Source organism: Lepidochelys kempii, chromosome 17, assembly GCF_965140265.1.
Source record: "Lepidochelys kempii isolate rLepKem1 chromosome 17, rLepKem1.hap2, whole genome shotgun sequence".
Taxonomy (NCBI): Eukaryota; Metazoa; Chordata; order Testudines; family Cheloniidae; genus Lepidochelys; species Lepidochelys kempii.
Genome location: NC_133272.1, coordinates 2,368,470 through 2,396,440, shown reverse-complemented (window position 1 = coordinate 2,396,440; position 27,971 = coordinate 2,368,470). Strand labels below are relative to the sequence as shown.

Genomic DNA, 27,971 nt, shown 5'->3' with positions numbered 1-27,971 from the left:
GCCAGCTAGGCAGCCCCACCTCCGAAATCCTGGAAGAGTGGGCGGGGCCAACCCGAGCAAAGAACTCGCCTTCGGGGGGGGGGGGGGCACGGAGCCAGGAAACCGCTGAAGGGGGGACAGCAAATAAATGGTCACAGAGCGGGTGGGGGTCAGGCTCCTAGGTGGGGAACAAGGGAAGTGGACAGGCCGGAGGAGAACCCTGGACAGCGCCGGCTGCTGCAGGGAGGCAGCCGAGGAGCCAGCAAGCAGGCCCTGCGCAGGCAGGTCAGTGCCATGGCCTCCAGCGTGCGATGGGGAAACTGAGGCACAAAGTAGCTGGGGTGTGACTCGGCCCGGGCCAGGGAGCCGGGCAGTGGCGCAGCGAAGGCGAGAAGAGTCCTGGCTCCTAGCCCCGCTGCCCCCAAAGCTGGGAACAGCCCCTGAGTCCCGGCGGCCCGGCCGGGGCGGGCCAGGGCGAAGCTCAGCCCGGCAGCCGCCCTGCGCGCCCTGGCTGCGCGGCGCTGCGCCCCCGTGCGCTCGCCGCTCCATTTCCTCCGGCAGGCCGGGCCTGGGGGGAGCCTGCGCCGAACCCCTCCCTGCGCAGGGGCCGGGCTTGCGCCGCTTCCTGCAGGAGCTGCGCCGTGGGAGCGGCGGGACCCCGGAGAGCCCGGCCCGGCCCCACGCTGGCCCAGAAGGCCCTGCCCGCCTCGCCGCTGAGGATGTCCCGGAAGGCGCCGCGGACCGAGGTGTGCGCGGACTGCAGCGCCCCAGGTGAGGGCTCCGGGCCTCCCCCGGCCCGGCCTGCGCGCACGGGCTCGTCCGCCGCCGGGGGGCTGGGCAGAGCCGGGGGGCAGGCCCCGCTGGGGGCCCCGCTCGGTCTGGCTGGGGGGGGGCCGGGAGCTTGTGCGCTAGGGGCAGAGGGTGTCAGACCCCCCCGCAAGCCGCTCCCCACTGGTGCAGGGCTCTCGGGGGGCGGGGCAAGGGGGTGCCTGGAGCCCCCCCTTGGCTCGGCTCGGGTGCAGAGCAGCTGGGGTCTCTGGGGAGGGGGCTCCCGGTGAATGCCCCTGCCAGTGCTGTCCTGGGCACTCGCTCCCCTGACCCTGGGCTGCAGGGGGTGGCCAGGGTGGGAGCCCTAGCAGAGCCCGGGCACCATCGCACCTGCCCCTCTGGCAGCCCCACCCCGGGATGGGGCTCTGCTGCCCGTGTGCCGTCTGCAGGGTGGGCCAGCAGCTGGGCTGGCTGGTGGGTTCCACCCCCAGGGGCTCCCTGGGGCAGGACTCGGATCCCTGTTCGTGTTTTCCAAACCGAACGGTGCCCCCCAGCCCCGAGGAGTCTCCCAGGCAGGATTCCCCGGCGTGGATTTGGGTCGGGGGAGCGTGGCGGGGCAGAATCAGGCCGACACTGGCTCCTCGCGCTGGCCCCGGCCTGGGAGAGAAGGTGCATTTCTCTGCTGTGGGGCCCGACAGTCGAACAGCAGTGAGGTCATCGGAAGGACTGTGGTATCCGAAGGCCTCGTGCCGAATGAGCGTGTCCGTTTGTCCGTTCATCGCACTGCCAGGCGTTGGGCCGGAGCGCGGCGTGCCATGAGAGACCAGGTCGGAGCTGCTAGCGGTACCTCCCCTCCTGCGACGCTGCCTCCCAGCCATGGCGGCGCAGGCCCCAGGCCAGAAGGTCTGCCTTGCCAATGGGGCATAGCTGGAAGCATAGTCCCCTATGGCAATGGAGACTTGGGGGTCCTTCCCTTCGCTACAGGAGGGTCCTAGGCCCTGCGAGAGCACCAGCTAGCCAGCTCAGGCCTGGCATGGATGGGAAGGAAGATCTCCCGTTAGCATGGTGCCTCATGTGTGCCAGGGCGTGTGTGGGGTGGGAAGGGGTGGAGATGCGTGCCGCAGTGCTTGGTGGTACAGAGCACCACGGGGTGGCCCTGGAGTCGTGCCCCAGTGTCTCACGCCAGGGCCGAGCGCAGCAGGGATTCCTCGCTGTGGAACTGGGAAACAGTTCCTTCAATCCGTATCCACGTGAGGAAATGAGTTATAAAATCCGGCGGGGCTGCTTCCTGCAGACAGGGGGGCCCGGCGCGTCCCCGGCGGGAGGTGGGTGTGTGCGCCCATTGTGAGCCTGGCCTCGGGGTGGGCAGGAGCTGTGCGAGTGCTTGGCGCCCAGGCACAGTGGCATGTGCGTTCCCAGCCCACTTAGAGCACAGCGTGTCTGTTGCCCCCTCCCATTCCCAGAGGCAGTTCCCCTCCCACGAGGCAGCTGGAAAAGGCCAGTAAGCACCAACAGAGGCCCTGCCCTCTGTAGGTGCAGGGTCCCTCTGGGCACCCCGGGGTGCTGAGTGTTCCCGCTGGCCCCTGCAGTTCAGTGGGATACTGCGGCCCTTGCTGTCTCTGGTACTTACACAGTCCCCTGCGATCTCTCCTGCCCCCTGGCAAGCAGGGCTTGTACCCCATCGTACAGCTGGGAACGCACATGGCAACTCCCTGGGGGAGCAGGACTTGAACCCCCGGCCCAACCTTACTCCTGAGCATGAGCTTGCTGGTGCCTGGGTACCCCCAGCAGAGGTGGGATGTGGGGTGCGGGGGCCCTACCCTGTCTCCTCTGTGCTATGTGCAGCACGTGCTTGGCTAGGATGGGCCTGTGGTGTGCACGAGTGGGGGGCTCTGGGGGCTCCTGAGCAGGTGCCCAGCGCTGCCGACTGCCAGATGTGGTGAGGTGGGAAGAGGACACCCCCTGCTGGGACCTCCTCTTCCGGCTACACTGTCATGGACATGCCGGACAGGAGGAGGTGGTGCCCAGGGCCTGCCTGGCTGTCCTGGTGCTGGGTAGCACCGTGAGCAGGCTGGGGCAGGGAGCTCCAGCTACGGCCAGGCCATGTTTCCAGTGGCTCAGGGTGGTGACCATGGGACCAGCATCGTCTCCCCTGCAGGGTGGCAGAGGTGATCTCTGGGATCCTACTGCAGCCAGAGGGAGCTGCATGCTGGCCCCTGGGGGTCCCTGCTGCTCTGTGGCCTGGGCAGCCCGAGTGGAGATCCCAGGCGAGGTGTGGGATTGGCCATGCCGGGCCGGGGGCTTCTGGCCTCAGTCCCCCGATGGCGGCGCGCTCTGTTCACGGTGGCGGCCGCGAGCCCAGAGACACAGATGCAGCTGGTCTTGCTGCCAAGGCCCCTTGTTCCTGTGCCATCTGCATGCCTGTGAGGTGCCCACGCTTGTCCTGCGGGGGGGGGGGGGGGGCGTGACACGCTGGCTGCGCAGGGCATTTGCCTCATCCCTCTTACTCCTCCTCTGCAGACAGCCAGGAGAGGCCTGTGTCCTCTGGCCGTTGCCTGATACTGACGGGGGCCTCCGTACCCCTTCCAGGTAGCTCTGGGACCCCCCCCCATGCCGCTCGCCCAGCAGCTCTGCCCCCCACCCCGGTGAGCAGGGCAGAGGCTGGGGGCAGGGCTGGGGGATGCCGCCTGGGTGCTCCGGGCATGGCGAGTCAGCAGCGCAGCTGGGGCCGGTCCATGGGCCAGGCTCCTCTCCAGTGCAGCCAGGAAGGAAGCATGGGGGGGGCCTGCTCCATCCGCAACAGCCAAGCTTCCTCTGCAGGGACAACAGGGGAACTCGGCCCTGGGCCCCGGTGCCAGGGCTGGGGGGAGGCGCTGCTGAGAGCCTGGGCTATTGCCCCCCACCCCCTGGCATTCGGCTGCAGGCCCCGTGGAGGGCTGGGTGTCCTGTCACCCCCGGCAGGCCAGGCCCCGTCCCCATTCGGCAGAGGCGGCAGCCCATGCAGAGCCACAGGTGGAACCCAGGAGTCCTGCAGTGTCCACTATGCCCCCGTTCCGGCCTGTTATCCAGTGTGGCTTGGCAGGGGGGTTCCCTGCATGATCAGTGCCTGCCCCACAGCGTCTTTGCAGGGCTGTGAGGCTGGGGGGCCCCAGGCCTGGCTACCTCTGTGGGCCGTCCCTCCCCGCTGAGTTGGTGTAAGTCTGGCTGGGCGGGGCTGCCCCTCTCTCCCACTGGTGAGCCGGCCATGTGGCCATCTCCCACGTTGGCCAGACCACGCAGCCTGAGCCCTGCAACCTCCTGGCTTGAGCCTCCCCAGCCGCAGGCATATCGGAGGCTGATCGCTAGGACCCTCTGCCAGTGGCGACCCCAAGCTGCCTCACTCGGGTGGGCTCCTCTGGCCCCCGCGCTCATGAGCATTGAACCCCCTTGGCAGCAGGGCAGATGGCTCTCCGGGGGCAGAGACCGGAGTGGCCCCAGCGCAGGGGTTCCCAGCCTGGCAGAGCACCTGGCCTGGGGCGGGGACTGACGGGGCAGGAATGTCCCCTGCACTATCCCAGGGCTTTGTCTGGCACCCGCCCGGAGCAGCAGGGCTCCTGGCCCTTCCCCGGGGGCCCATCCCCCTCTCTCAGGGCGAAGGGCTCCTGGCTTTGCCTGTCAGGGCTGTGCCACCTTGGGTGTGCACCTGTGTTATCGTGTCCCAGGGGGCTCCCCTTTCCCTGCGACCAGCCCGTTCGGGGAGCCCTGCCGACGGGGGGGATGGGTGGCATGCTGGCTGGTGCACCGGGAAGGGGGGTGTGGGGCTCAGCCTGTGCCCAGGGGAAGCCTGGCTCGTGGGCTCCTGCCTCCCCCAAACACTTGGGAGGCGCCAGCCTCCCGTGGGCGCTCCCGCAAGCCAGTGGGCCTGGGTGCATTGCAGAGCGGGGGGGGGGGGGGGGGCTGGCACTGCTCCCTCCTCAGGTTCCTTCCTGAAGAATTTAGCTCCTTCCCATGACCAGATCAAACCTCTTCCCCCAGCCCAGCGCCGGCCGGGCTCTGGGATCCGGCTGGGCTTCCGCGAAGGCTTTGTCCTGGGCTAGTCAGGCCTGTCACGGCCACCCCTGCCAGTCCCTTCTCAAAGCTCCCTCTCTGCCAGGATTGGGGCCTGGTTCCAGCACTGGCTCCTGGCCAGATGGCCGGGCTGGGCTGGGTGGGGCAGAGCACGGGGGCTCTGGCCCAGTGCCCAAGCAAGCGGCTTCCCCAGTGGCTGGTGGGCCTGCCCGGCGGTGTGTGGGCCCGCGGCTGTGCCGGGAGCCTGCGGACGGCCCCTGTGGCTTGTATCTGACTGGCCCAACTCGCTGGGATTTGAGCCCAGCAAGGGGCTCTGAGCTGGGGCTGCAGCTTCCCCTGTGCCCAGCCCGTGCTAGCCGCAGGTGCACCATGGTTCTGGGCTGGGTTGGGTTGTGGGGCGTGGAGCTGCCTTCTGCTGGGCAAGGTGCCGACGGGGCCAAGGGCAGGTGGGGGGCAGTGTGGGCAGTGTGGCTGGATGGGGGGTGATGGCAGCGCGGGAGCTGGGCTGGGGTCTTTCCCCTAGGCCCCCGTGTTGGACTGGGGCAGCCCCTGGCTGTCTGGATGTGCTGGGGTCCGTGGGCTGCTCCGGAGAGCTCTGTCAGGACCCCAAGGGCTGCGCTCGGGGCTTGGGGGGGCCATGGGAGGGCAGCCTCCCCCTTGCTCTGGCTCTCGCGAGGACACTGTGCCCTTGGCTTGTGACTCTCTCCTGTGCAGCAGCGCGGGGCAGATGCAGGCCTGGCTGGGGGCCGGAGCCACCCGCCCGCTGAGCAGAGTTCCAGGCAGGGCACCGTCACCTGCGCTTCTCCGGCCGTGGGGGAGCCCTGGGCGCGGCCTCCTCCCCCCCAGCCTGTGTGTGGCCTAAGGCAGCTCCTGCCTCCAACTCAGTCCCTGGCTGGCTGCCTGTGCAGGGTGCTGGGGCTGCGGGAAACCTTGACCTCCTCTTGCTCTGCCCCCCAGCCTGGCAGAGGCTGAGCTCAGACCACCCCCCTTTGCTTTGCAAATGGCTGGTTTGAACTTTGCAAGCAGCATTTGCATAACATGTCTCTCCAGCTCCCAGAGCCTGGGGAGGGCGGCCAGACTGGGCCTCACGGGAAGGGACAGAGATGGGGGCTCCACCGGTGCTGTCCTGCAGACCGGAGCAGCTGGGTGTGTGTGGGAGGGGGTAGTGGGTGGGATTTTGGGGCACTGTCAGAACTGTGGGGGCTGGGCTGTGGGGTGGGATTGAGGGGCAGGGCTGGGGGCAGAGGCAGGCCAAGGATAGAGGGGCCGTGAGACAGGGCTGGGGGGGGCAGGGCTGAGATAGAGGGGCTGTAGGGTGGGACTGGGGGCCACAGGGCTGTGATAGAGGGGCCGTGGGGCGGGGCTGGGGGGGCAGGGTTGGGATAGAGGGGCCGTGGGGCAGGGCTCCGGGGGCAGGGCTGAGGGGCAGGGCTGGGATAGAGGGGCTGTAGGGTGGGGCTGGGGGGGACAGGGCTGGGATAGAGGGGCTGTGGGGCGGGGCTGGGATGGAGGGACTGTAGGGCAGGGCCGGGATAGAGGGGCCGTGGGGCAGGGCTCTGGGGGCAGGGGCAGAGCTGGGGGAGGTTCCCGCACAGGACAGCATGTGGGGGAGGCCCCTGGCGGTGTTCAGGGCACACGCACATGCCGTGGCAGGCGGGGCCTGGCCCTGGCTCTCGTTCTCCCAGGGACCTTGCCGCAGCTGTTGCGACCCCTGGCCTGGCTCCGAGGGAGGTGGCTGCCCCCCCCCCCCACAGTCCCCGTGTGACCTGCCCTGTGTCCTAGGGAGAGCCCCCATGGGTGCAGCCCCCGGTGCCACCCTAGCCAGGGACTCCCCTTGGCTGCCACCCCCCTTCCCAGGAGGCTCAGGGGACGCCCCCGGGAACCTGCTCTGCTCCCCGCTGGACGTGGGGCTGCAGCGGGCTGGCGGGGGTGGGGGCGGCGCTGACGCAGGCTGCAGGAATCAAGGCCGGGCGGCAGAGCCGGGAGGCTTCCAGGGGCCGTGCCGGGCACAGCTGGGCCGGCCTGGCATACGGCCGCCAGCACAGAACTGCCTGGGGGCAGAGTAAATGTCTCCTCCTCCCACAGTGCCCGAAAGCCCCCACCATGGGGCAGGCCCCCTATAAACACCAAAGAAAGGTCGGGAGTGAGGGGCACCGGCAGGGCTGGGCGGGGTGGGGAGCCTGGGGCTGGGCTAGCAGGGGCTGCGGGTCGGGAGTGAGGGGCACCGGCAGGGCTGGCCGGGGTGGGGAGCCTGGGGCTGGGCTAGCAGGGGCTGTGGGTCGGGAGTGAGGGGCACCGACAGGGCTGGCCGGGGTGGGGAGCCTGGGGCTGGGCTAGCAGGGGCTGCGGGTTGGGAGTGAGGGGCACCGGCAGAGCTGGGCTGGGGGTCGGGACTTAGGGGCACCGGCAGAGCCTTTGCGTGCCCCTTAGTGGTCGAAGAGGGCCCGTCTGTGGGGCTGGGAGGGTGGATTCCGTGCCCCCCCACCCTAGGCCTGGCTCAGTGGGGCAGTGTACAGCACCGTGGACCCTGGGGGAGCAGCTGCATGCTCGGTGCCCATGCTGGGCCACCCTGCTCGTGCCCTGCCCTGCCCTGGGGGGTGCCTGCCGGAGCTGATGCCCGGCCCTGGCGCGTATGAGAGAGCTGGGGCGGGTGCTCCCTGCAGCCAGGCTGGGCTCCCCGTGGCGCGGGCCGTGTGCCCCTCCGAGTGGGGGCAGGGGAGTGGGCTCTGAGCCGCAGTGCACGGCATCTCAAGTGGCCTTTTGTTCTCGGGCCGAGTGCTCCGTTCCGGCTGGGCTGGGGGAGGGGCTGGTGTTCCCATGCGGGCCATGGGGCGAGCGTGGCACGGGAAGGCTCTGGGGTGGGGCAGGGGCAGGAGGGGGCAATGGGGCTGTTCCCCTGGGAAGGGGCAGTGGTACAGCACCCTGGGGCGGGCTGTCTGCTCCGTGGCCCCCGCCCGCTGGCCTCCCCTGGCAGCTGGCGGAGCGGTGGGCGCTTGGCTCCCAGGCACTGGGTTACCCCGGCTGTCCAGCCGAGGTGCGCTGAGCCTGGGCCTCGGGGCTGGCCTGCTGGGGGGTGGTCGGGCACAGCTGGGAGCCTGGTGCCATGTGCGCCAGGCACACGGGAATACTACTGCTGCTGGCCATCGGCACGCCCGGGCAGAGCTCTGTGGGGCGGAGCTGATCCCAGGGGCCCGGGGAGAGGGCAGGGGCCGGGCTGCTGGCCCGTTCCTCCCCGTGTATTCCCTGGGGGCAGGGGCGAGGCGGGTTTCTTTGCCCACAAAAAGCAGGTACCGGGGTCCGAGCACAGGGCTGGGAGCCATCCCCTCTCTCCAGCTGCTGAGAGCTCCCCCAGTGCGCTGCGTCCCGCACCCAGGGCTCCCCACACCGCTCTGTGATGCTGATGCTGCCTGGGGGCCCCCTGGCACCTGGCGCGGCCCTGAGGGAGCGACACGTGGGCGAGGAGCCGGGAATAGCTCTGTGTGTGGGAGGCTGCCGGGTGGGGGAGGGCGTGAAGCCGGCTGCGCTCTGAGCTGGCAGAGCTGCTCTGGGATTGGGGTGCAGGCCCGACTGGGAGCGCTCCCCCCTGTCTGCTGTGAGGGGCATGAGTTCAGTGAGTCACTCGTCTGCCCCGGGGGGTACCGTGTGCGCCGAGTGGGGGGTCACCCCATTGTGTCCATGGAGAATACGGGCCCTGAGTACGGGGCAGGGGCTCCCAGCAATCCCTGTGCCCGCCACGACCTTGCAGCCAGTTGTGTCTCTGCCCTGAGCCCCCTGGCGGGGCAGGGAGGGGGAAGCAGGCAGCTGGGGGGGGGGGGCTGAGAGCACATAGCTCCTGGGGGGCTGCGACTGCAGCAGCCCCCTGGATTTAACCCGGGCAGGTGCTCGACCGGAGCGGCTCTGAGCCCTGGCCTGTGACTAGGCACCAGTAGCCAAGTGGCTGGTTTGAGGGGATGGGCCACAGTGGGCATGGGGGGCCTGTCCCAGGCGGTGCCAGCTGTGCCCAGGAGGCACTGGGCTGCTCCTGCTTGGTGGCTGGCGGGCTGCGTGGACGTCCCTGAATGCGCACTCAGCCCCTCCGTGCCCCCGGGGATGGCTGGTGAGTATATAATTCCTGTGGCCATGCAGCTCGGGGAGCCTGGCTGTGCACTGGGGTTGGGCAGCGGGGGCTGCTCTCTGCCCTCCACCGCACCCCCCCCAAGCCCCGGGGCCCCGGCAGGGTCGGCCTTCCAGGGAGGCTCCTGGAAGTGATGGTGGAAAACCCGAGGCCTGTCTGAGCCAGTGGGGAGCCCCAGCCGAGTGCTGCCCTGGGGCTGGCACCTTCTGCTCGGCTTGGCCATGGGTGGGTGCCCGCTGTGCCCACTGGTGGGTGCGCAGGGCTCGTCCCCCGGGCCTGCAGAACCCAAGCCAGTGCCCCCCTTCCCGGGCCTGACGCCCCTGCAGAGCCACGCTGCTCCCTGCCTGGCACCGTGCCTGCCCTGCCCCCCGGCTGGGCATGGGAGCGGGCCCTGGGCAGGATGAACAGTCCCTGCTCCCAGGCCGCCCCAGGCCTGGAGCCAGGTTGCTAGGGGAAACCTTAGGGTTTCCCTAGCTACGCCTGAGCCCCTTAGCTGTAGCTAGGGAAACCTTAGCAACCGTCCCCATGGCAGCCGATGGCGGGGAGCAGCCAGATGGGCCCTGGGAAGCTCTGGGCAGGGACGGGTGACTGACACCCCCAGACAGCAGGGTGGGAGGGGTAGGCGCCCCTGGAGGCGAATAGCAGAGCAGCACGGGGGTTGAGGGGGGGGACAGTGCCTGGGGCTGTCTGCGCTCTGCACCTGGGGGAGGGGCATTGGTGCTCCCCCGCTGGCATATGCTCCAGCTTCTCCCACACTCTGTCCGCTGGAGCCCCCTGGGGGCCCCCCACCCATTCGCTGCACTTGTGCCACCCCAGAGTGACACGCCCCAAGCAGCTGCCCCCTGGGCCTGCTCCAGCTCCGGGGGTCGGGGCTCTGCTCTGGCTGCTGGCCACCCACCCTGGGGATCTGGAGCCTGCTGTGAGTCCCTCGGTGCTTCACAAACCCTAATTAAACCTCACATTGAGATGGGACTTGTCCCCGGTCACACACTGAGTCAGTGTGAGAGCTGGGTAGAACCCAGGAGTCCTGGCTCCCAGTCCCTCTGCTCTAACCACCAGACCCCGCTCCCCCCCAGAGCTGGGATAGAACCCAGGAGTCCTGGCTCCCAGGCCCCCCGCTCTAACCCACCCCCCTCTCAGAGCCAGGGCATTTATCCCTTACTCACCAGCTTGTCTGGAGTGCTCTAGGCCTTTGTGGCCGAGTGCCCGGCTGGCATTTACCCGGTGCCCACCCTGGGTCTCCTCACCTTTGGGGCGAGGGCCCAAGCGCTCATGAGGAAGGTCCCCTCCTGCCAGGCTGGGCCAGCCACCGAGCCCTTGGCAGGTGTCCCCGGTGGGGGCCGTGGTACTGGCGTGTGCCAGGCCTGCAGGAGGGGCGTCTGACCCATCTCCTGCCCCTGCAGACCCTGGCTGGGCCTCCATTAACCGCGGCGTGCTGATCTGCGACGAATGCTGCAGCATCCACCGCAGCCTGGGCCGGCACATCTCCATCGTCAAGCACCTGCGCCACAGCCCCTGGCCCTCCCCGCTGCTGCAGGTGGGTGCGGGCAGCGCCCGGGGGGGCACCCCGAGCCCCATGGGCGGGGGGAGGGGCGCTGGGGGTCTGTGCGGCTCCCCCTGCCTGGCACTGCCCGTGGGTGCGCTGCCTGATGCAGCGTCCCTGGGAGCGGCAGGTTGGTGGGGCTGGTGCTGGGATTATTCCGCGTTCCAGCAGCCGCGACTGGTCCCCTCCCGGACTGCCGGCCCTGCCTCGCCAGTGGGTTCGTGCCCACGGCTTGCTGGCCTGAACGCCCCTCCCCCACCTTCCCGCTGCTGGGGTTTGGTTCAAGTTATTTTTATTGTGTAACCCGCCCTGCCAGCCCAGCCCTAGCGCCCCTCACTCCCGCCCCGCGGCCCCTGCCAGCCCAGCCCTGGCGCCCCTCACGCCCGCCCCACGGCCCCTGCCAGCCCAGCCCTGGCGCCCCTCGCGCCCGCCCCGCGGCCCCTGCCAGCCCAGCCCTGGCGCCCCTCGCGCCCGCCCCGCGGCCCCTGCCAGCCCAGCCCTGGCGCCCCTCGCGCCCGCCCCGCGGCCCCTGCCAGCCCAGCCCTGGCGCCCCTCGCGCCCGCCCCGCGGCCCCTGCCAGCCCAGCCCTGGCTCTCCGGCAGCAGCTCCGAGGGCCAGGGGGTGCGTGGTGGAAGCGGCGCTGAGCCGGTGCGTCTCTCCCCAGATGCTGCACACTCTGGCCAGCAACGGAGCCAACTCCATCTGGGAGCACTCGCTGCTGGACCCGGCACAGGTGCAGAGCGGGCGTCGCAAGGCCAATCCTCAGGACAAAGTGCAGTAAGTGTCCCCCCGGGGGGCGGGGAGGGGCTAGCCCGGCGCGGTCTCACCCTGTCCCCTCTCTCCCCAGCCCCACCAAGTCCGAGTTCATCCGGGCCAAGTACCAGATGCTGGCCTTCGTGCACAAGCTGCCCTGCCGTGATGACGACGGCGTCACGGCCAAGGACCTCAGCAAGGTAGGGGCCCGAGCAGCAGGCGTGGCACCGGGGGGCCTGGGGGTGCGGTGCCCTAGTGGGGTAGTGCTGAGCACCGGGGCTGGATCCCAAAGGGGAATGCCCAGCTGTGGTGGGAAAATGTCCACCCCTCTAGCCCGCCGTGCTGGGCGCTGTTGGGGGCAGGGGTCCTCGGTGCCCTCCAGTGGGCGCTGGGGTGGGACTGGCACTGGAGACTCATGCATTGGGCACCAGTGGGCCCAGGTTGGAGTCATGCAGTGTTATGAGGGTGCCTGGGGCTGCCCCCTTGTGCATGTGGGTTTCCCTCACTGAGACCATCCGAGGGCAGCTGCTGCTGTGAACAGAGCCAAGCCCTGCTGGGCCCTGGGCTGGGGCAGCCCGTCAGCGGGCTGGGGGGTGCCAGGTTTTCTCCTCACCCCGGCTCGGCATGGAGCAACCAGCGGGCCTGGATCCCAAGTGCCATTCGCTGCCCGGCCCTGCCCCTCCAAGCGAGGCAGGTGCTGTTCCAGGCCCTGAGACCCTCCCCTACCCCAGCCCCTCCCAGGGCTCCTCTCTGGGGCCAGGCGGGGGTGGGTGCCATGCCCCGGGGCGGTCCGGCAGGTTCCCAGAAGGCCGGTGGGATGGGAGGGCAGCTGACGCTCCGCTGTGTCTCCTCTAGCAACTGCACTCGAGTGTGCGGACGGGGAACCTGGAGACCTGCCTGCGCCTGCTCTCACTGGGCGCCCAGCCCAGCTTCTTCCACCCGGTGAGGCCTGGCCGGGTGCCTCTGCCCTGCAGCGGGGAGGGGAAGGGGCGCGGGCTCTGGGCCGGGGTGGCTCAGGAGGGCAGCAGAGGTCTGGCCGGGGGGTTGTGGTGATGCCAGGTCTCCGTTCCTGTGCTGGCACTAAGGGATCTCAAACTCGAATCACCACGAGGGCCACGTGAGGACTAGTACGTCGGCCCGAGGGCTGCACCGCTGACCCGCCCAGCCCCTGCCCTGCCTCTTCCCACTCCTTCCCCGTCCCCATTCCAACCCCTTCCCCAAAGTCCCCACCCCAACTCCGCCCCCTCTCTGCTCATATTCCAACTCCTTCCTCAAATCCCTGCCCCGGCCCCGCCTCTTCTTCACCTCCTTCCCTGAGCGCAGGGCTCCCCGCTCCTCCCCACTCCCTCCTGGGATGTGCTAAGTGCCGCCGAACAGCTGTTTGGCTGCAGGAAGCGCCTGGAGGTAAGCAGAGGAGTGGGGACATGGCATGCTGTGGGGAGGGGGAGCATGGGGTGGGGAGCTTGGCGGGCTGCAGGAAATAATCCTGCGGGCCGAGTGTTTGAGACCCCTCCACCAGGTGGCTAGGGCAGGCCTGGGCGCCAGGGGGGCAGAAGCTTGGCATGGTGCTGGGGTTCCCGGTTCACTGTTGCAGCAAGGGGCACCTCGTCTCAGGCCCGATGCCAGCCCCAGGCCAGGCCAATCTCTAGTCCGGTGCTGCACTGCCCGCTAGTGCCCAGCGCTATGGCTGCTCCGGGAGGGACAGAGACCCGTGACCATGTGGGGCCTGGGGGAGGCTCCCTAGAAAGAGAGCGGCCAGTGAGGGGGCCCTCAGAGCCAGGCACCCTGGGACAGCTCACTCCCAACCTGCAGCCCCCTGCTATTCCCAGCCCCGGTGCCCCTCACTCCTGACCCGCAGCCCCCTGCTAGCCCGGTCCTGGTGCCCTTCTTGTGGTTTGGTGCGATGTGCCAGTTGCCCTTGTCTGACTCTCCCTTGCCCTGCCCTAGGAGAAGGGCACCACCCCACTGCACGTTGCTGCCAAGGCTGGACAGATCCTGCAGGCTGAGCTGCTGGTGGTGTACGGTGCCGACCCTGGGGCACCCGATGTGAACGGCAGGACCCCCATCGACTACGCCCGGTGAGTGCCAGAGGCTGCCTGGCCGTGGGACCCTGGCTGGCTGCCCTGGAGAGGTTTCGCACGGACCCTGTCCAGTGATTACAGCAGCCCAAGGGCAGTGCAGGGGCGTCCGCGTGGGTTGCTGGAGCCTGGAGCCTCTGCTGGCCACAGCCTTACACCAAACGCAAAGCAGCTGAGCCAGTGCCCGCAGCGGGTGACCTGCAGACGCTTGGCTGCCCTGCTCCTGGTCTGACTTCTGCCCTCCCCCTGCAGGCAGGCAGCCCAGCACGAGCTCGCGGACCGGCTGGTGGAGTGTCAGTACGAGCTGACGGACCGGCTTGCTTTCTACCTGTGCGGCCGCAAGCCGGGTGAGTGCAGGGGCCAGGGGGAGACCTGGGCGGGCAGAGAGCTGGGGGGGAGGGGGCCATGCCCCGGGGAGGGCAGGGAGCTGGCGGGGGGGGGGGGGGTTGAGCTGGGGGGGAGGGGGCCACGCCCCAGGGAAGGATCTGAGCAGCGGGAGGAAGGGGAGGGATGCGAGCCGGGGGGGGGGGTGTCGGGTGTCGCTGGGGCACAGTGAGCAGTGGGGTAGGCGGGTGCTGCGTGTGGGGCTGGCATGGGGCCCATGGGGGGCTCTTGCTGGAGCTGGGAGTGGGGGGCTCTGCCTCTGGGCCAGCAGCGCCCAGCTAACCGTCGGTCCCGTTGTTTTTCCAGACCACAAGAATGGGCATTACATCATCCCGCAGATGGCAGACAGGTGAGCGCCCGCCCGCCCCGCTGCTGGGAGACTCCCCCACCTGTGAGGGTGGAAATGCCGCCACCCTGTGGGCACTGCCAGAATTGCACCTTGCTCCCACTGATCAACTCAGCCGCACGGGGTGGGGAGGGGGCAGCAGCGTGGGTCTCCCCTCCTCTGCTAGCGCGCACCTTTGGTGCATGCTGGGTCGGGTCGACAGTCTGGGACCTGGCTCCCCTGCCCCTGAGTGCCCTGCCCTGGCACGGGGACACTCGGTCTCCACGGTGCCCCAGGCCTTGGCCCCACTGGGGTCCTGCCAAGGGGCATTGCCAACACCCCCATGCTGCCGGAACGACCCAGCCCCTGTGCACAGGAGACGCAGCAGCATCATGCCCCCCCCCTCCCCTCAGCGCCTAGGGGCTGGCAAGTGCTGGACTGTGGCAGGGACTGGGGCCTGGAGCCTCCTCGCGGGGCCTCCTGGCAGGGCTGCAGCTGGGGTAGGCGCTGGACTCGCCTGTAGGGAGCGCTGGAGGAGAAGGGGGCCCCTGCGGGCCCCCCGTACCCAGTGCCCCCTTTTCTGGTTCCCGTGGCCAGTGCCAAGCCTGCCACTCTGCTCCCCTGTGTGTGTCTCTTGAGTGGTCCCTGGCATGGGCGCTGCCCGTGGGGCAGACTGGTGGCTGTATGCCCCTGTGTCTGCCTGTGAGAGCGCTGCCTGGGGGCTGTGGGGCAGGGCAGGCATGGCGGGTGTGGGTGTGGCTATGACAGTTGTGGGTGTGGCCTATGTGGGCGCGACCATGCCTGTTGTGGGCGTGGCTGTGGGCGTGGCATGCCACTCCTGCTCTGACTGCGTTTAATGCCCTCCTTTATCCTGTTCTCCCCTCCGCTGCCTTCTCCGGAGTGCAGGGCGCGCCCCAAGGGCACGGCGCAGAGGTATTGTCCCCTCCGCTCTTGTCTCTAGTGTCCGGGTGCGACGCGCCCCACGCCGCTGGGACCCGGCTGGGCGGCCCCTGCCGCTGGGTCTGGCCTTAACGTGCCCCCAGCTGGTTCAGTCTGTATAGTGGCAGGAAGGGATTGATAGAGGGGGAGAGCAGGGGGCATGGTGTGGGCTCCCCACCCACCCACAGCCCTGCCGGTCCCCCTCACTCCCAACCCACAGCCCCCTGCTAGCCCAGTCCTGGGACACCCCCCCACACCTACCCACAGCCCTGCTGGTCCCCCTCACTCCCAACCCACAGCCCCCTGCTAGCCCAGTCCTGGGATCCCCCCCACACCTACCCACAGCCCTGCCGGTGTCCCTCACTCCCAACCCACAGCCCCCTGCTAGCCCAGTCCTGGGACACCCCCCCACACCTACCCACAGCCCTGCTGGTCCCCCTCACTCCCAACCCACAGCCCCCTGCTAGCCCAGTCCTGGGACACCCCCCCACACCTACCCACAGCCCTGCTGGTCCCCCTCACTCCCAACCCACAGCCCCCTGCTAGCCCAGTCCTGGGATCCCCCCCACACCTACCCACAGCCCTGCCGGTGTCCCTCACTCCCGACCTGCAGCCCCCTGCTAGCCCAGTCCTGGGACCCTCCCACCTACCCACAGCCCTGCCGGTGACCCTCTCTCCCGACCTGCAGCCCCCTGCTAGCCCAGTCCTGGGATCCCCCCCACACCTACCCACAGCCCTGCTGGTCCCCCTCACTCCCAACCCACAGCCCCCTGCTAGCCCAGTCCTGGGACCCTCCCACCTACCCACAGCCCTGCCGGTGACCCTCTCTCCCGACCTGCAGCCCCCTGCTCTCCCAACCCTGGGATCCCCCACCCACGCACAGCCCGGCCGGTGCCCCTCACTTCTGACCCACAGCCCCCTGCTATTCCTTTCCTGATCCACATCGCCCTGCCTGTGCCCCAGGACTAGCCATTCACCACGGTGCCTGGTCGGTATGTCGTGGCTAGGTGAGCTGAATGCCATCTATGGCCATGCGGCTCACCCCATTGCCTGAGGGTTTGTGGGGCGTCGGCTGGCAGGGGGCACGGCCCAGCAGTGACCCCTCTTGCTTTGTCTCCCCCCGCCCCGGCCATGTGCAGCCTGGACCTGTCTGAGCTGGCGAAAGTGGCGAAGAAGAAGTTACAGGCGGTAAGTGGGGCTGGGGGCTGGGCCCGGCTGGGGGGCAGGCCTGGCCTGGCCTGGCCTGCAGCAGCCACCTCTCGCAGACCAGCTGCCCTGGGACAGGGCTGATCCCAACCCCTGGGAACCCCCCACCCCCCATGGGGCCCTGCTGCCGAGGGGGCTGGAGCTTGCCGAGCCGAGGGGCTGCTCCGACTCCACCCCCCCATATTGCCCCCACCTCCCGTGACCCGCCCATCTCTGCTTCCAGCTCAGCAACCGCCTCTTCGAGGAGCTGGCCATGGACGTGTATGACGAGGTGGACCGCAGGGAGAACGACGCTGGTGCGTGGGGGGGGGGTGGCGGGTGATGCCAGGGCGGGGGGTGATGCCGGTGCATTGGGGGATGGGCAATGCCAGGGCGGGGGTGAAGCCAGTGTGGGGGCAGAGGGTGAACGATGGTGGCGCATCAGGGAAGGTGGGCGATGCTGGGGTGGGAGCAAATGGGTGATGCCAGGGGAGGGGGGTGATGCCGGTGCATTGGGGGGGCAGGCGATGCCAGGCCGGGGGTGGGGCAATGCTGGGGAAGGGGGGTGGAATGATGCTGGCGCTGCGTTTTGGGGGGTTGGGGCTTTGGGGAGCCAGGGATGGGTTTGGCCCAGGCTCTGTTCCCAGCTAGGAGCCCCCCCCATGCTGTAGCCTGGGCCCTGGGGTGCCGTGTGTGGGGCTGCTCCTATGGGTGCTGAGGTGCCCACTCCCTATGGAAGCCAGTGTCAGGGAGTGCCCAGACTCCTCATCACCCCCCCACGCCCAGCCCAGCTCGGGTCTGGCTGTCAGCCCCAGCCCTGTCGTTCCTGTCCCAAGGGCAGGGCCTTGCTGTCCCTGGCTGGCTGGTGCAGGGGGCGTGCGGCTCTGGGATCTCCCGGGGGCGGGCGTGTTACTGTGCGTGGCGCAGCCCTGGGCACTTGGGGAGAAAGCTGCCCCCCAGCGCTCTCGCGTGCTGGACTCGGAGCTTGGCAGGGCAGAGGAGAGCAGAGGTGTCCATCGGGATGGGTCTATCCCCAGGTGCCCCCATAGCGGAGCTGGGAACAGACCCCAGGCTCGATTCACCAGAAGACACTCCCCCGGCCGCCTCCCTGGCACAGCATGGCCGGCTGGCAGATTCCTCGGCTCTGCCTGGCCGTTGGGCTCCCAAGGGGGCGGCGGCTCTGCCAGGCGCAGGCGGGGATCCCTCGGGGTCTGGGTAGCAGGATCCCAGTGCCCGGGGCTTCGCCCGGCTAAGTCTGGCCTGGAACGCTGCCAGCGCAGCCCCAAGACGTGCCCAGCCGGGCCTGGTGCTGCCCCCGGCTTCCAGGGTCACTCGGCTGGGGGCGCTTTGCGGGGCTACAGCTGTGATGTAGCTACAGATGCTGCTGCCCCAAGCCTGGGGGTCACAGTGCGGGGCCCCGTCACAGAGCGGTCTGCCCAGGTGGTGCCAGCGGGCCCCAGAGACCATCCGCCCCTCCCCGGCCTGGTGTGCGCTGGCGGGGGCAGAGGTGCTGGGCTGGGCGCCAGTGACCGGAGAGGGCAAGGCTGGTACAAAATGCCTCCGTCAGGACCAAGTGTCCACAGGGATCCCTGCCCCGTGCAGCCCCCAGTGCCCGCCGGCTTGCGTGGGGGAGCCCAGCGCTGCTCCTGGCCGACAGCTCCGCTGTGGGAGCAGCCGGCGGTGGGGATCGGGAGCTGGCCGGGGTGCTGTGACAGGGTCGGGCGCTGGAGGGCCCGGAGCTGGATAGGGCAGGCCATGGTGCCAGCACCCGGCGCAGGGTGCCACAAGCCAGCCAGGGTCGCTGCTGCGCAGCGGTGGGGCTGGCCCTTCCCGGGCGCGGGGGAGGCGGGCGCTGCTGGGGCCTGGCTGGGGATGTGGCTCAGACACAGAGCAGCTGGCTCCCTCCGCCCCGCAGCCGGGAGCTGGGCCCGCCCTCCTCATTCCTTGGCAGCCGCTGACGCCCGCCTGCCGGCTGGGCTGGACAGGGGGGCTCCTTGCTGGAGTTCCTTCAACAGGCCGTGGGCTGCGCAGGGCCGCGGGGGCCGGGCAGCCGTTGGGCAGCACTCGAGGTGGGTCTGGGGGGGTCCCGCGCGGGGAGTGGCTGGCTGCACCCCTGCTGATCCTTCCCCCGGGAGGCCCCAGCCGGCAGGGCCCTGGCCGGGGGCTGGGAGCAGCCGCTGGGGTGGGCGGGTGTCTGGCGGGGTGAGGAGGTGGGGGGAGGCTGGGAGCATTTCTGGGTTCGGGCTGGCGGCTGGCTGGTCTCTCCAGGGCGGAGCTCCTGCCCTTGCCCCGCATGGTCCCCGGGAGCCTGTCTCCCTCGGGGCAGAGGGGGGGGGTTGCACAGGGTGCCCTGCAGGCGATTGCCCGGATGGAGGCTGCTGGCACCGCTCAGCGGAAGAGCCCTGACTGCTGCTCTATGCTCAGGGCCGACTGCCATGGGGCAGGGCTGTTGGCTGGGCCGCGCTCCCCCCCCACCCCCAGCTTCCCAACAGCACAGCTGTGCCCACAGGCACCCGTGGTGGACAGGCGCTGGGCTCTGAGCAGAGCTGTGCCGCGGCGTGTCCGGGAGAGGGGTGCAGTGAGCCCCCAGCCTGGCTGGGCGGCCATGGGGCCGTGCTTGGAGCAGCCGGCCAGAGCTCACGCTCGGGGTTTGGCATTGTCCCGATGGTGCTGCCACATCGCTGCATGGCTCGTGCCAGACTGGAGCCGTGCCCAAGCTACCGGGAGTACCCGCTCCTCCCTTTGCTCCGCGAGTGGCTGCGGGGCGTGCGCTGCCCTCTCTGGGCCGTGGCTGGGGGCTGAGCCAGCAGCCTGTACTCTGGGGCTCCTTCCCGGCCGTGCGGCGAGTCCCAGCCCAGCTCTCAGTGGCTTCTTTGGAGGGGTCCAGCCCCCTGCAGGCAGAGAGGGGGGAGCCCATCTCTGGGCGAGTTGGCCCAGGCTCCAGATGCCCCTGGCACTGGGGCCTTGCATTTGCCTGACTCAGCAGTGGGGCTTCCCCTTCCCTGTGCTGGGGGCTCCTGCCGTTCTGGGGATGCCCCCAGCTGCATGGGTGCTCCTAGTTGGCAGGAGGGGGTGGGGGGTGCCTGAGCCCACCCCAGGGGGGTGCGCGACAGCAGCCTGGATGGGCCAGCTCTGGGGCTGGCTGCGGGGCTCTCTGGAGGGACTGGGAGTGCCGGGAGAGATAGCGAGGTCACCAGGACTCCTGGGTTCAAACCCTGCTCTATCCCTGGCTCGCTGCCTGGGCTGGTCCGGGCCTTCTCTGGGTCTGTTTCCCCCCAGTGCTGCGGTCCAGTGTGTCAAGCTCCCGTGGGGCTGGGCCTGCGTCCCGGGTGAGTGTGGGTGGGGGCAGGGGCATCGAGGTGCCCGGTAACCGCTGCCCGTCTGCTCCCTGCAGTCTGGCTCACGACGCAGAATCACAGCACGCTGGTGACAGAGCGCAGTGCTGTGCCCTTCCTGCCCGTCAACCCCGAGTACTCCGCCACGCGCAACCAGGTATGCCGCTCCCCGCTCTGGCTGGCGCTCCCTGCCCCTGACCGGGATAAGGGTCACACCAACCCCAACTCCTAGGGCCTGGCACCTCCCCTGTGCCCCTGGGTCTGGGGGCCCAGGCCTTGGGCCAAGGGGCTCAGAGGGTCCCCTTTGCATGATCCCAGCTCTGCAGTGCCCCCCTCTGCCTGCCCTGGGCTCCCCCTTTCACAGCTCTGCAGTGCCCCTCACTCCCGACCCACAGCCCCTTCAGGCAGTGCGGGTGTGCTTGCTGTCTTGCCCCCGGATCAGCCTGACCAGCCCTGCTTGAGGCTGCCCTGGGTGCTCGGTGCAGGGCATCTGGCCAGGGCAACAGAGCGGCGGGCCCCAGAGGTGCTGCAGCCTGTCTCACCCACTCTTTCCTCCGCCAGGGGCGGCAGAAGCTTGCCCGGTTCAATGCCAGGGAGTTTGCCACCCTCATCATCGACATCCTCAGCGAGGCCAAGCGACGGCAGCAGGGCAAGAGCCTGGTGAGCCCCACAGGTGAGTGGGCGAGGGGGGAGAGCCCCACGGGGGAGGGGGAGGCCAGGGAGGATGGTGGCGTCCCAGCTGCCCGGGGGGGAGAGGCGGACTGGGCAGAGGCTTTCTCCTCGCCATGGCAACCCGGCTGGGGGGCAGCATGACTGTGGTGCCCCAGCACTGGGCTGGCATTGGCTGGCTGTGGCTCCCTGCCCCAGTGCATTGTGGGTGCTGAGACACCGAGACCCTCGTCTTCCCACAGACGCCGTCGACTACCCGGTGCGGAGCCAGAGTGACCCAGACGACCAGCACGACTACGACAGTGTTGCCTCTGACGAGGACACGGACCAGGAGCCGCTGCGCAGCGCTGCCCGCAACAACCGTGCCCGGGTGAGCCCCCGCGCTGCCCCCCGGGCACCCCTACCATCCGCCCCGCAGCCCCCTGCGAGCCCAGCTCTGGGCTCCCTGTGACGGGTTGGGTCGCAGAGACCCCCTTGGTACTGTCACCTGATGTGGTGAGACTACCCCGAGCCCATTTTCCCTGGCACCTTGGGACTGCAGTACCCTGTCTTGTTGAGCCAGACACGCCAGCCTGCTGCAAACACAGCCCAGGTCTGAACCACGTCCCCCAAAAGCTGCACGTTACCTGAAAACTGCTTAAGAAGTGATCCTGTCTCCAGCACCCAGACACCCAGTTCCCAATGGGGTCCAAACCCCAAATAAATCAGTTTTACTCTGTATAAAGCTTATCCAGGGTAAACTCATAAATTGTTCGCCCTCTAGAACACTGAGAGAGAGATCTGCACAGCTGTTTGCTCACCCAGGTATTAATTACTTGCTCTGGGTTAATTAGTAAGTAAAAAGTGATTTTATTAAGTATAAAAAATAGGATTTAAGTGGTTCCAAGTAATAACAGACAGAACAAAGTAAATTACCAAGCAAAATAAAACAAAACCACACAAGTCTAAGCCTAATACAGTAGGAAACTGAATACAGATGAAATCTCACCCTCAGAGATGTTCCAATAATCTTCTTTCACAGACTAGAGTCCTTTCTAGTCTGGGTCCAATCCTTCCCCCTGGTACAGTCCTTGTTTCATCTCAGGTGGTAGCTAGGGGATTTCTCATGACTGCAGCCCCCTTTGTTCTGTTCCACCCCTAAAATAGCTTTGGCACAAGGCGGGAATCTTTTGACTCTCTGGGTCCCCACCCCTCCTAAATGGAAAAGCACCAGGTTTAAGATGGATTTCAGTACCAGGTGACATGGTCACATGTCCTGTGCGACCCCCCAAGCCTTCATTCTTCCCAGCCTGGCTTACAGGAAGGCCTGCAAGCAAACAAAGCCATCCATAGTCAATTGTCCTGGTTGATGGGAGCCCTCAAGATTGCAAACCACCATGAATGGCCCACACTTTGCATAATTACAATAGGACCTCAGAGTTAAATTTCATATTTCTAGTTTCAGATACAAGAATGATACATTCATACAAATATGATAACCACACTCAGTAGATTATAAGCTTTGTAATGATTCCTTACAAGACACCTTTTGCATGAAGCATATTCCAGTTACATCATATTAACACTCATTAGCATATTTTCATAGAATCCTGTGGAGTGCAATGTCCCACTCCCCCGCAGCCCCCTGCTACCCCAGCTCTGGGGTCCCCACCCACTCCGACCCCCCCCGAGCAGCCCCAGCTAGTGTATCAACACCGTGAATCAGTCTCCCCAGGGGCTCCTTCCCGCCGCTCGGGAAAGGAAGCTGGGTCATCTCTAGGTGTCCTGGTGGGTCCGAGCTGGGGCAGCTGCTGGAGTCGGGTCAGGCTGGGCCCAGGTTCCTGGCCTCTTCTCTTCCTGGCTCCTGCCTGGACCTGGGCCACTGGGTGGTGAGCTCTGGAGGGGGCTGTGGGCGGGCACGGGATGCCTGGAGCCAGGGATGGCACTGGGGACCCTGCTCCCTGCTGCCCTCAGGATACCCGTGGGGCGGGCAAAGCCACTGCAGCTCGGGTCCTGGGGAGAGGAGCTGGTGGGTGCCTGCTGTGCCATGGCCCTGCTCCTGGACAGGCCCCATTTGGCAGGTGGCCTCCGGTGCCAGTGTGGTGCCAGGACTGGGCACCAGGGCTGAGGGGCAGAGTGGCTGGGGCCAGGCCGGGGCGTGCCGGGCGCTGCGGCCGGGGGCGGTGGCCGGCGCGGGCCCCCTGCTCAGCCGCTCTCCCCGCAGAGCATGGACTCCTCGGACCTGTCGGACGGGCCCCTCACGCTGCAGGAGTACCTGGAGGTGAAGAAGGCGCTGGCAGCCTCTGAGGCCAAGGTGCAGCAGCTGATGAAGGTGAACAGCAGCCTGAGCGACGAGCTGCGCCGGCTGCAGCGTGAGGTTCGTTCTGGGCACTGTCCCGCCGGCTTCCCGCCCGTGTGCGGAGTGAATTTTGGTCTGTGGCGGGGGTGGGGCCGAGGGGTTCGGAGTGGGTGCGGGGGTGAGGGCTCCGGTTTGGGGGGCAGGAGGGGGCTCCGGCGAGGAGAGAGGACTCCCCCCGGCGCGCTCTCCGTGCTGCAGTGCCAGGGCTGGGCTGTGCCTGTCACACTTGGGGCCAGGCCGGGTCACCCCGGCCTCGGCAGGTCTGGGCCACGGCAGAGTTGGGGCTGGGGGGAGGGGTGCCCCAGCCATGGCAGGTGGGGGGCTGGGCTAGGTGGGGGCCACGCAGCTTACAGGGGACTTAGGTGCCAAGGTGGCCCCGGCCTGACACCCCCAGTTGGGGTCAATCCCGCTAAGGGAGCGTGTCTGTGGGGCCAGTGCTGGGGCAGGAGGGGGCATGTCCTGGGGGGGAAAGGGGATTTATGTGAGCCAGGGAGAGTGGGTGTGTCTGGGCCCAGTGCTGGGGGTGCATGTCTTTGGGCTGGGAAGGAGGGGGTGTCTGTTGATCTGGTGCTGGCAGGGGAGGAGAGTGCAAGTCTGTGGGCCCAGGGCCATGAGAGGGCGTCTGTGGGGCTGGGAGTGAGGCAGGAGGGGCATGTCTGTGGGCCTGGTGCAGGGGCCAGGGGTGTGTGGGGGAGGGGCAGGGGGCATGTCTGTGGGCCCGGTGCCAGGGGCAGGAAGGGGCATGACTGCGGTGCCGGGGGGTGTCTGTGGGGTCCTGGGGCGGGGGGCCTTTGTCTGGGCACGGTGCCGGCGTCTCCACCATGCGCTGCTCCAACCCTCCAGATCCACAAGCTGCAGGCGGAGAACTCCCAGATGCGGCAGCAGCCGGGCCCCGGGCATGCAGTGCCGGCCCCCAGTGAGCGCTCGGAGCATGGGCATGGCGTGGCCACGGCAGCAGCTCACCGGCGCGACCGACAGGCCTTCTCCATGTACGAGCCGGGCTCTGTTCTCAAGCCCTTCGGACAGCCCATGGACGAGCTGGTCGGCCGCCTGCAGCCCTTCCACTCCAGCGTGAGTCCTGGGGGGTCAGGGCCACGCCTGTCCCAGGGTGTCCCCTTGCTGCAGCACCCCCGGGCACCCCTTTCCTCACCTGGGTGGCATTGCAGCTCTGCGCACTGCTGCCTGGGGCCCGGAGCCCCCCGCCCTGCTCCGTGGCTCAGGCTCCCGCTCCAGGTCTCTGCCACCGGGTGCTGGGGGGAGCCAGCCAGCATGCAGGGCCAAACAGGGGTTCCCCTGGGTCCCCAGCTGCGAGATCAGGGCCCTCTGGACAGCAGCATGGCCCAGAGGGACCAGCCCCCGGACTCCTGGGTCCTCATCCCAGCTCTGTGTGAACGGGGCCTGTGCCGTGCTGGGCCGCACAGCGAGTGCTGATGCTGCTTGTCAGTGGCCACAAGGCAGCTGGACTCCCCACGGCGGCATCTGAGGGGGACAGGCTGGGCACGTGGGGGCTGAACCTCGGTGCTCTGCCTGCCTGCCAGACGGGGTGCTGGGCATGGCGCTGACTGCGGGGACTCTGCGCCCGTGGGACCGACTCACCACTCTGGGGCACGGGGGCTGGTGCAGCCCCGCTGGTGGTGGGGCAGGGCACTGTTGTGAGGCAGCGCCCAGCAGCCTGGGCTTTGGGGGGGTCGCTGGGCGCCAGCCTGGGGGTAACGTTTGCTGTGTCACCAGGAGGTGGAGGATGAAGCTGTGTACTCCACGCACATCCCGGCCAGCGTGTACCGGGTAAGGGGGCGGGGGGGCTGGAGGGACCCTGGGACTGGCTTCCTGTGGGGGTCGTGCTCCCCCTGCTATTCGTGCGACACACGGCCCCCTGTGCCTGTGGCAGGAGAAGCGAGCGCCCCCCCCGGCCCCGGCACTGGCCCTGGAGAAGCGTGCATTGCAGTCTGCATGCCGTGCCGACACGTGTCTCCCCCCAGGGAAGCCCCTGTTTAGCTTCGAGCCCTGCTGCCCGGCCTGGGGGTGCCCTCTTGCCACGGTGTGCGTGGGCAGCCCAGTCACGCACTGGGTGGGGGTTAGCTTGGGCCCCCACAGTGGGGCGGGGCCCGAGGGGCTGCTGCCAGCTGGAGCCTTGGTGCAGCCGGTTGGGACGGACGCTGTGGAGTGGGGGGAACTCGTCATCGACTGGGAGTCAGCCGTGCCGCGTGCGCGCCAATGGGTGTCTGTCCGTGGGAGCGGCTGGAATTGTGATTCTGGGGGGCTGGCACCTTTCGTACCCACTCGCCCCAACTCGCCCTGTCCTCTTGCAGATCCGGAAGGGGGTGTCTGCCTCCTCGGTGCCCTTCCCCCCCTCCTCCCCGCTGCTCTCCGGCACGCAGGACGGCGCCCGCCACATGGTGATGTACTCACTCTGAACCGAGGGGGAGGGACCGGCCCTGGGGCAGACTGGAGTGGGGGTTAAGCCCTCAATGCTGGGTGGGCGCATTGTCCCTGTGCCCAACACTGGGGCAGATCCCAGCCCTATGCCTGGGGCAGGGGAGGGCTCTGTACAGGGAGCCCCATGACGAGGCTTCCATTGCGGGGTTCCCCAGCCTCGCGGGGGAGGGTCCAGGAGCCTACCAATGGGGGGAAGGGGTGTCATGGACCCCGTGGGGAGCCGAGGGTGGAGCCTGCACCTGACGCTGCCCCTTCTCCCCTCTAGACCAGCAAGCTAGACCGGCACGGCAGTGGGACTGACAGCGACTATGACAACACGCAGGCTGGCGAGGCGCTGCTCAGGTCAGGGGCATGGCCGGGCGGGGGGCCAGGGAGGGGCGTGGCTTGGTGGGGAGGGGCGGGGCCAGGGAGCTGCTGCTCTGGGCAGGGGCGGGGCCTGGTGGGGAGGGGCGGGGCCAGGGAGCTGCTGCTCTGGGCAGGGGCGGGGCCTGGTGGGGAGGGGCGGGGCCAGGGAGCTGCTGCTCTGGGCAGGGGCGGGGCCTGGTGGGGAGGGGCGGGGCCAGGGAGCTGCTGCTCTGGGCAGGGGCGGAGCCTGGTGGGGAGGGGCAGGGCCAGGGAGCTGCTGCTCTGGGCAGGGGCGGGGCCTGGTGGGGAGGGGCGGGGCCAGGGAGCTGCTGCTCTGGGCAGGGGCGGGGCCTGGTGGGGAGGGGCGGGGCCAGGGAGCTGCTGCTCTGAGCAGGGGCGGGGCCTGGTGGGAGGGGCGGGGCCAGGGAGCTGCTGCTCTGAGCAGGGGCGGGGCCTGGTGGGAGGGGCGGGGCCAGGGAGCTGCTGCTCTGAGCAGGGGCGGGGCCTGGTGGGAGGGGCGGGGCCAGGGAGCTGCTGCTCTGGGCAGGGGCGGGGCCTGGTGGGAGGGGTGGGGCCAGGGAGCTGCTGCTCTGGGCAGGGGCGGGGCCTGGTGGGAGGGGTGGGGCCAGGGAGCTGCTGCTCTGGGCAGGGGCAGGGCCTGGTGGGGAGGGGCGGGGCCGTGGTGCACTTGGCTGCTCTCCAGGCCCAGTGCCCATGCTGGCGGGCAGAGCGCTGGGAATCCCAGCCAGTGTTGGTGCCCAGCCCCCGACGCAAGGGCCCTGGAGCAGCCTGGGGCAGGTCTCCTGGCAAGTGAACGCCTCCCATGGCCCTGGTTCGTGGCCTGCTGCCCCTGACCCAGCTCCGTCCCTGCAGCATGGATGGGAAGCGGTTCCTGGACCTGGGGAAGGACGACGAGTTCCACCATGAGCTGGAGGCCCTGGACGGGGAGCTGGACCCCGGGCTGCCCAGCACCGAGGACGTGATCCTGAAGACCGAGCAGGTCACCAAGAACATCCAGGAGCTGCTGCGGGCTGCCCAGGAGTTCAAGCATGACAGGTAGGGCCAGGCAGGGGCTGAACTGGGGCTGGGGGTGTTCAGAGCCATAGGCACTAGAGAGCTGGGCCCCCCTTTCATGGCCAGGTTCCCAAGTTCCTCATGGTGGGGGAGAGACTGGGGGCTGGATCCTGCCAGCCCATGACCCCCTGCAGTTCTGGTTGGTCTAAGGGCTCTGCCTCAGTTTCTCTCAGGCTGCCCATCCCCCAGAAGTGGCTGCATTGCTGGGGGGAGGTGCTGTGCCCGGGGGTTGGGGCAGGCTGCTCCAGCTCCCAGCTGCTGCCACGGGCATTTCCTCCTCTTGGTGTTGGCTGGGGGTTGGGTGCGGAAGTTGGAGCCACCTGGCGCCCCACTGGGGGTGGGGACCGTGCAGTGCCATGGCTGAGCCAGGCCTAACGGCTCTGCCTTCTCCCCAGCTTCGTACCCTGCTCCGAGAAGATCCACTCCGCCGTCACCGAGATGGCCTCGCTCTTCCCCAAGGTAAGAGGGGCCTGATTGCCCGGCCACGCCTGTTCTGTGCCCAGGTGCGGCCGTGTGGCTTGGGTTGCGCCCCCATCCCATCCCCCAGCACCCCTGCCTGGCAGTGGAGCCCAAAGGCCTGTCTCTGCCTTGCTGCAGAAGCCAGCCCTGGAGACGGTGCGCGGCTCCCTGCGGCTGCTCAATGCCAGCGCCTACCGGCTGCAGAGTGAGTGCCGCAAGACCATCCCGCCGGAGCCTGGCGCGCCCGTGGACTACCAGCTCCTGACGCAGCAGGTCATCCAGTGCGCCTACGACATCGCCAAGGCCGCCAAGCAGCTGGTCACCATCACCACCCGCGAGAAGAAGCTGTGAGGTCTGGCCCCCCCCGGCGGGCGGCTCCCCTGGCTAGGACGTGGGGCCGGGGACCAGCCAGCGCAAGTGTCCTTAGTCTGCCCACGGGACCTGAGCACGTGCCATTCCTGGCCCCCCGTGCTGCCAGCGTGGGGCAGAGCGCGGCTCCGGCTGTGCCCCCTCCCCCCATGCTGCCAGTGTCCCCGCGTGGGGCAGAGTGCGGCTCCGGCTATGCCCCTGCCCCAGCCCGTCCCCCACGCAGCAGCGCCGCCCTGTGGCCACTCCCAGACGGTCAGTGGTTCTGTCCCCAGCCTGGGCTGCGTGTGCCCCTGTACATAGCCCCTCGTTCCGTTCTCCCGGCCCAACCCGCCACCAGCCAAGGAACCACTAACTGGGCAGCAGGGTGCTGCCCGGGAGCCTCTCCCCGACCTCCCCTGTACAGTGTGTGTAGCTGTTTGTGCTGGGCAGAGGAGCCGCACCCCTAGTGCCCTCAGCCCCGTTCCATGGAGGGCACTGCCTGCAGCATTACACTGGAACCGGAGCCTGCCATGGCTGGCGCCCGGCATGTTCTCCTGCGCGTGCGAGCCTCAGCCCCCCAGCCTGCTAGCCACCACCTCGCCCCCTGCACGGCTGCTCCGGGGCAGGCCCCTCGCCTCATGCCCCCTGGGCCCTCCCCCACTGCCCCAGGATTTCTCTCTACAGCCAAAGTCCCAGTGCCATGGGAGCGGGCACCCGAGGCGGGCATGGTTGCCTCCTATCCCCTACAGGAGCTGGGTGCCTGGGGAAGGGGCGGAGGAGAGTCCAGGCTGGCTGGAGCCTGTACGGCCAGGTGTGTACTGTACATTTGGATCCAATAAAGATGTGACTGTG

General features: G+C 68.7%; 1 protein-coding gene across 4 annotated transcripts; it reads left to right on the top strand.

The window, feature by feature from the left end:
* The first annotated feature begins 611 nt into the window (after window positions 1–611).
* Window positions 612–27,971, top strand: GIT1 (GIT ArfGAP 1). 4 transcript variants are annotated; one of them, XM_073315176.1, is made up of 22 exons: window positions 612–750; window positions 10,312–10,445; window positions 11,116–11,228; window positions 11,299–11,404; window positions 12,060–12,146; window positions 13,152–13,282; window positions 13,535–13,629; window positions 13,973–14,015; window positions 14,898–14,924; window positions 16,070–16,118; window positions 16,360–16,432; window positions 19,510–19,607; window positions 20,012–20,123; window positions 20,362–20,489; window positions 22,323–22,475; window positions 23,301–23,528; window positions 24,189–24,242; window positions 24,767–24,853; window positions 25,159–25,235; window positions 26,112–26,294; window positions 26,708–26,771; window positions 26,910–27,971. In XM_073315176.1, exons 1-22 carry the CDS (start codon window positions 699–701, stop codon window positions 27,120–27,122), a joined length of 2,307 nt encoding a protein of 768 aa, XP_073171277.1. In that variant the 5' UTR covers window positions 612–698; the 3' UTR covers window positions 27,123–27,971. The 4 variants fall into 4 exon arrangements, with proteins under 4 accessions (XP_073171277.1, XP_073171278.1, XP_073171279.1 ...); XM_073315177.1 differs by lacking the exon at window positions 14,898–14,924; XM_073315178.1 differs by lacking the exon at window positions 24,189–24,242.